At 42.8% G+C, this 6,000-nt stretch overlaps 1 protein-coding gene across 1 annotated transcript; it reads left to right on the top strand.

Moving 5' to 3' along the window:
• Positions 1-4,068: 4,068 nt before the first annotated feature.
• On the top strand, positions 4,069-4,998 carry LOC142419735 (olfactory receptor 14I1-like). The gene has a single exon (XM_075522997.1). It carries the CDS (start codon positions 4,069-4,071, stop codon positions 4,996-4,998), a length of 930 nt encoding a protein of 309 aa, XP_075379112.1.
• Positions 4,999-6,000: the final 1,002 nt, after the last annotated feature.

Here is a 6,000-nt window from a genome sequence, read left to right on the forward strand (position 1 = left end):
ACTAACTCCTAAACGTGCAACCGTCTCCCAGTCAGGATCAATACTGTCGTGGTTTAGCCCCAGCCGGCAACTAAGCACCACACAGCCGCTCTCTCACTCCCCCTCGGTGGGATGGGGGAGAGAATCGGAAGAACAAAAGTAAGAAAACTTGAGGGTTGAGATAAAAACAGTTTAATTGGTAAAGCAAAAGCCACGCACGCAAGCAAAGCAAAGCAAAGAATTCATTCACTACTTCCCATGGGCAGGCAGGTGTTCAGCCATCTCCAGGAAAGCAGGGCTCCATCACGCGTAACGGTTACTTGGGAAGACAAACGCCATCACTCCGAATGTCCCCCCTTCCTTCTTCTTCCCCAGCTTTATATACTGAACATGACGTCATATGGTATGGAATAGCCCTTTGGTCAGTTTGGATCAACTATCCTGGCTGTGTCCCCTCCCAGCTTCTTCTGCACCTGGCAGAGCATGGGGAGCTGAAAAGTCCTTGACTAGTACAGCAGCAACTAAAACATGTCTGTATTATCAACACTGTCTTCAGCACAAATCCAAAACGTAGCCCCATACCAGCCACTACGAAGAAAATTAACTCTGTCTCAGCTGAAACCAGGACAATACAATGGTCTGCCTATAAGGTAGCTTTACTCTTTCTCTACACAGTAATGTATTCTGTGTGAATTGTTTGTTGTCATAGCCATAATCAAGTCCCATTTTCACTTTTTCATTCCTTTGTAACAAAACACTCCAGTGGGACCATTTTCCTCACAGTTATACAACTACAGTTATCATGTCTGCATCAAAGTGAGCCACCTAGGCTATGGGGCTGTGGAGGGGTGGGTCCAGGGGAAAGTCAGATGAATGGCAGTAACTGGAAGGGAAATTCCAAGTAAGATGATGAAAACAGAAAGGATAGAAGAAGAGATGTTATAAAGAAGGGCTAGGACCGGTCATGACAGACAGTAGTGGAAACTTGAGAAGTGTGTCATGAAAGACGAACACAGAGAGTAGAAGAGACAGGACAGGCCAAGATGGAGCTGAGCTGTTTCAGGTGAAGTTGGTTGTCTGAGCCTGGTACCTGAAATAACTAGCTTATACCAAGACAGCAGGTTCAAAATGCAGGAAGATCAGCTGGAGAGAAAAAAATAATGCAGCTGAAAGGGACTAGTGAGCCTTGAGCAACCTAATGTAATTTTGGACTTGACCCTGTGTTAGGTGAAATACAGGACCAGCTGCTCTCCAGAAGTTCCTTTCAAACAAAACTGGGATTAGCTTGACTGTGCTGGAGCCATGATTCCAATCAAGAAAAGCGGTCGTCCCCAAGGAAGGGCCAAAGAAGGATACATGTTTCCTATATTTAGGTCTGGGTCTCATCTCTAGGACAAAATGCTTGAATTTGACATAAGTGGGAGCTTGGAGTGCAAATTAACCTGCCACTGAATTCAGGACAGCACTATCATGCAATTCTATTACCTAAAGAAAGGGATCTAGTGCCTATGGATACGCCTTTCAGAGACCTTTCTGAAAATGGCGTGAGTCTCCCATATGGGCTGTGTCCTTTTTGTCATGCATTTGTGCATTTCTGAAAGACTCTAGTGCAACTCCAGATGCACAAGACCTACTTGTTATAGCTACTGGATTGTTCCCTACACTTAGATGCATCCGTTTAGGTGTCTTAATCTTGAGCTGAACTGTGCTGCTGTGTTCTGAATCTGGGGCTGACTCTCCCTCAGATGCCTGGCCACATCCTCAGGTTCCTAAATACCTCTGTCTCTTTGGACTACACATAAGTCAGATCATGTGGTAGAAACTTAGCCCCCCAGGAAAAAAAATCTGCAATGCCTTTGCTTTGGGGAGTTGCACCAGGTTGTCACAATGGCCCCTTTATCTTTGCCACCAAAGCAGCATGAAACTCTTGGTACGATGTCTCTAGTTCTGAGTTGTGCAGGGCTCCAGGGAAAGGGTCTCATCAGATCCGTGAGAGATCCTTCTTGGGAGGAGTCAGCAATAAATCCACACCTCAATGCTTTGGCCTTGTCATGCCTCAGAATTTCCAAGCCAGCTAAACACAGAGCAGGCGGGAACCAGTTTCTATCATCGGCCATTGGTTTAACGTAATACTAAGAAACTCAGGAGAGCAACAGATTACAGAGATCTGTGGCCTTGGTGAACAAAGACAGAAGAAAAGAATTGAGTCAATATGATAAAGAGCTGCAACTACAGAATCAAATGAATCCACGTGCCACTATGTGCAGGTACATCTAGATTTCTGCCTGAGACCATAGCTGGATGTCCATTATATGAAAAGCATTCCATTAGCAAGTCGTCCATTTTGACTTCGCAGTTGAAGAATGCACCATGGATTAGCTTTGCCTCTGTGCTTCTGAGCTTCTGTGCAGGCCTCCAGAGTGCTACTCCCACAAGTCTGGATGGAGACATTAATAGACTCTTTTCTCACAGCATTGATCATATCCCTACAGTGGAGCTGTGAAGCAGGTGTACACAGCTCTTTCTAAGGTAAATTGGTTTGGATCTACTTCTTTAAGTTCATCCTGGCATTAAGGTATAAGGAGACTGCGGTGACTGCATCTTTCATACCTAGACAGCACAGCAGCATTTCTAGTGTTTCAAATGATCCGTTACTGCGTCGTTCACAAAGAAGCTCTATTTGAGAGGAACAGAGGCTTCACAGCTTGGAAACACATGAAAAAGGAGCAACATGTTAGGTTTGCTATTTTAATTCAAGGTAATAACAGTAATGGCATTAATGTAAAATAGAAGAAATGTCATATGAATTCAGTAAAGTTTGAGCATTTTGCTCTGTATTTACTCCTACTGCAAAAAGTTCAATAAAAAGGTTAATTTTGCAGGCTTTTTCAACATTTTGGAAAGAATAATGAGAGACCATAAATCATTTCTCTCTCTGAGACCGGATGTGCACCACAGCACCAGGATGAATCATCTTCTGGAGATGGGTGAATCACTGACTGAGAAGAAAAGTGGGGACCTAGAAGGTCTAAGTATGGACCTAGCTAAGGACCTATGGACCTTACCTTTGACATCTAAAATTGCCCATTTAGATCCAGGCTAATCATGCTGCCCTCCTTTTACTAGCAGAGGAGAGGCTGGGCAATGAGATAGGGTTTTGCAGTCCATCCTAAGGCAGGACATTTACAAGAGGTCACAGGAATCCATTCTGAATTTTTCTTCCCACTAATCAAAGGAAATTGCCTCTTGCTAAAAACATCCTACAGTGGGAGTCAGATGCTTAAATGTGTGTGCGTTTAGTGTGTTTTGAGATGCCCTAAGGTTACTGATACATTTGCATGAGATTGTAGGTTACCTGCCACTTTCTGAAAAGTGGAGTCCAGGAGGGGAAATACCAGGATGTCTCAATTGGCACTTTCTGACTCCATTTAGGCACCAGGATCCCACTACCGATGACTCACACGCCATAAAAGATAATACTGGCAGCTCTAGCTGGGATTAGGAGAAATACTCTGAAAGCTCCATGTTGAATCACTCCAGACATGTTGGGACTCATGTTTGTATCTGGACATATTTCTGGGGGAAAAAAATGTGTTACCCTGGGTTTTCATAATAAGATTATGGGATCTCATGCATATATATAAATAGGTATGTATGTGTACATATGTGTATATACATATTTGCATATATATATACAAATATATAAGAAACAGCTCAAATATATGAGAAACACGGACAGTGTTTATATAAACATGTATACATATTTATAAGCATATAGTCTTTATAATATAAATAATATGCATATGTAAAACATATGTAGACTAGAGGCATACATATCTCTATGTATATTAAATATACACATGCATACACATGTATTTGATATATGGAACTATGATTACTGGAGGATTTGTTTCTGAGTTATAGTTTGGTCCATCATGTGGGATTCATGCATTTTGTCTTCAGTGAGCAAAATGTGTTTAGGGCAACTGTGACATTCAGACGGTGGAGAGACTATGGAGCAGACCATCGAGTCTCAACCAAAATCCTTGACTTTCCCTTCACAGCTGTCACCAACACGCTGGAGAGAAAATGTCCAACCAAAGCACTGTGACAGAGTTTCTTCTCCTGGGATTCTCTGATGCTCGAGAACTGCAGATATTCCACCTCATGGTATTTCTGGGGATTTATCTGGCTGCCATGACGGGAAACTTTCTCATCATTGTGGTCATAGCTGTCAGTAATCACCTTCACACCCCCATGCACTTCTTCTTGATTAACTTGTCCAGCTTAGACCTTTCAACCATCTCTGTCACCCTCCCTAAGTCCGTGGCCCATTTTCTGTTGAATACCACAGCCATCTCCTATTCTGGCTGTGCTGCCCAAGTCTTTTTCTTCCATGTCTTTGGTGCTGCTGATCTTGCTTTACTCACTGTCATGGCATATGACCATTACATTGCCATCTGCAAACCTCTTTACTACAAGACAATCATGAAGGGGACTACTAGCATCCACACGGCAGCCAGTGCATGGCTCAGCTGCGTCCCTCTCCGCACTGGGAACAGCCTTCATTTATCCTTCTGCAAGTCCATCATCCTTGACCAGTTCTTTTGTGAAGTGCCATGGCTCCTCAAGCTTTCCTGCTCTGATTCATACTTTAGTGAAGTTGGGGTTCTTGCATTTAGTTTCCTTTTAGTTATCATCTGCTTTGCTTTTATAAGCATGTCCTATATTCAGATTTTCACCATGCTCTTGAGAATTCCTGTCAAGGAAAAACAGCGTAAAGCTTTTTCAACCTGCATCCCTCATCTCATCGTGGTCTCCTTGTTTGTTAGCACTGGTTCTTTTGCCTATCTTAAGCCTGTCTCCAACTCCCCATCAGCTCTGGATCTCACAGCTTCTCTCCTCTATTCTGTGTTGCCACCAGTGATAAATCCAGTCATCTACACCATGAGGAACAATGACATCAAAGCTGCCATGCGAAAATTAACTGACCAGAGACTATTATGCAGAAATAAATGATCAGTCTTTCTTCATTAGACTTCCTCTGTGTTCTTGGTAATGAGCACTCCATTTTCCAATAACAGACAGTTTATATCATTGGGATCAGAGGAAAAGATTGACCTTTTTTGAGGAAGATCGTTTAAAGATTTCATTATCTGTGTAATTTTGACTTGCTGATGGCAGCAGCTTTTGCAGAATGATCTATCAGTAACGGAACAAATCCAGGGTAATGCTTGCAAACACTTTACATATGCCTGCCTGCCCATGTCTCTATCTCACCTTCCCTCTGCTTTATGTAGGCTTATGGAGTATAATTTATAATCGAGCTGTTGTGGAAAAGGGATGCATCTAAGTGTGTGTGTGTGAGACACCGCCCAAGAGGTTGGGACATTTATTTGCAAACATGACGAGAAGCCCAGAGAGGTGTTTTGGTGGTGTCCATTTGGTTATGTCACCACTGGCATGTTTGCTGTTTCTTTATTGCATCAGGTACAACAAGTACTATTGTGAATACACTGCAAGATGTGCATCTGTTTTATCATCCGTTTACATCTAAATAAATGACTGTTCACAAGATCTGCTCTGTAACTCATCTAAACTACCTGTACAATTGCACATCTTCCTTTCTCAAAGTAAATTATCATGCTCTTCCATCTCCTCCCACCCTCACCCCCAAACCCTCACAGAATGGAGTCACTGTGGCCTAATTTTGAGCAGCTGAATCATTTTAATTTGTAGGAAATCCCAAAAGTTTTGTGTGTGATTCTAAACACTGAATCCTACTTTTGTTTCAGAGCAGATGATGCCATGAGAAGAAATACCTATTTATCATCTTTGACTATGCAGGGAGTGTGGAGGAGTGATTCAAGTGACTAAACAGCTACGTTTTAAACTCTGCAGGGTGCTGTGTTAGGCTTGCAATTGCTGTTTCTGAAGAGCGTAGCTGTCATGTTGGCTTTCTGTTACGTTCTATTCCCACGCAGGTGCAGGAGTGACTTGACTCTACTCAGCCTTGGGGCG

This window comes from Mycteria americana, chromosome 22 (assembly GCF_035582795.1).
Source record: "Mycteria americana isolate JAX WOST 10 ecotype Jacksonville Zoo and Gardens chromosome 22, USCA_MyAme_1.0, whole genome shotgun sequence".
Lineage (NCBI taxonomy): Eukaryota > Metazoa > Chordata > Aves > Ciconiiformes > Ciconiidae > Mycteria > Mycteria americana.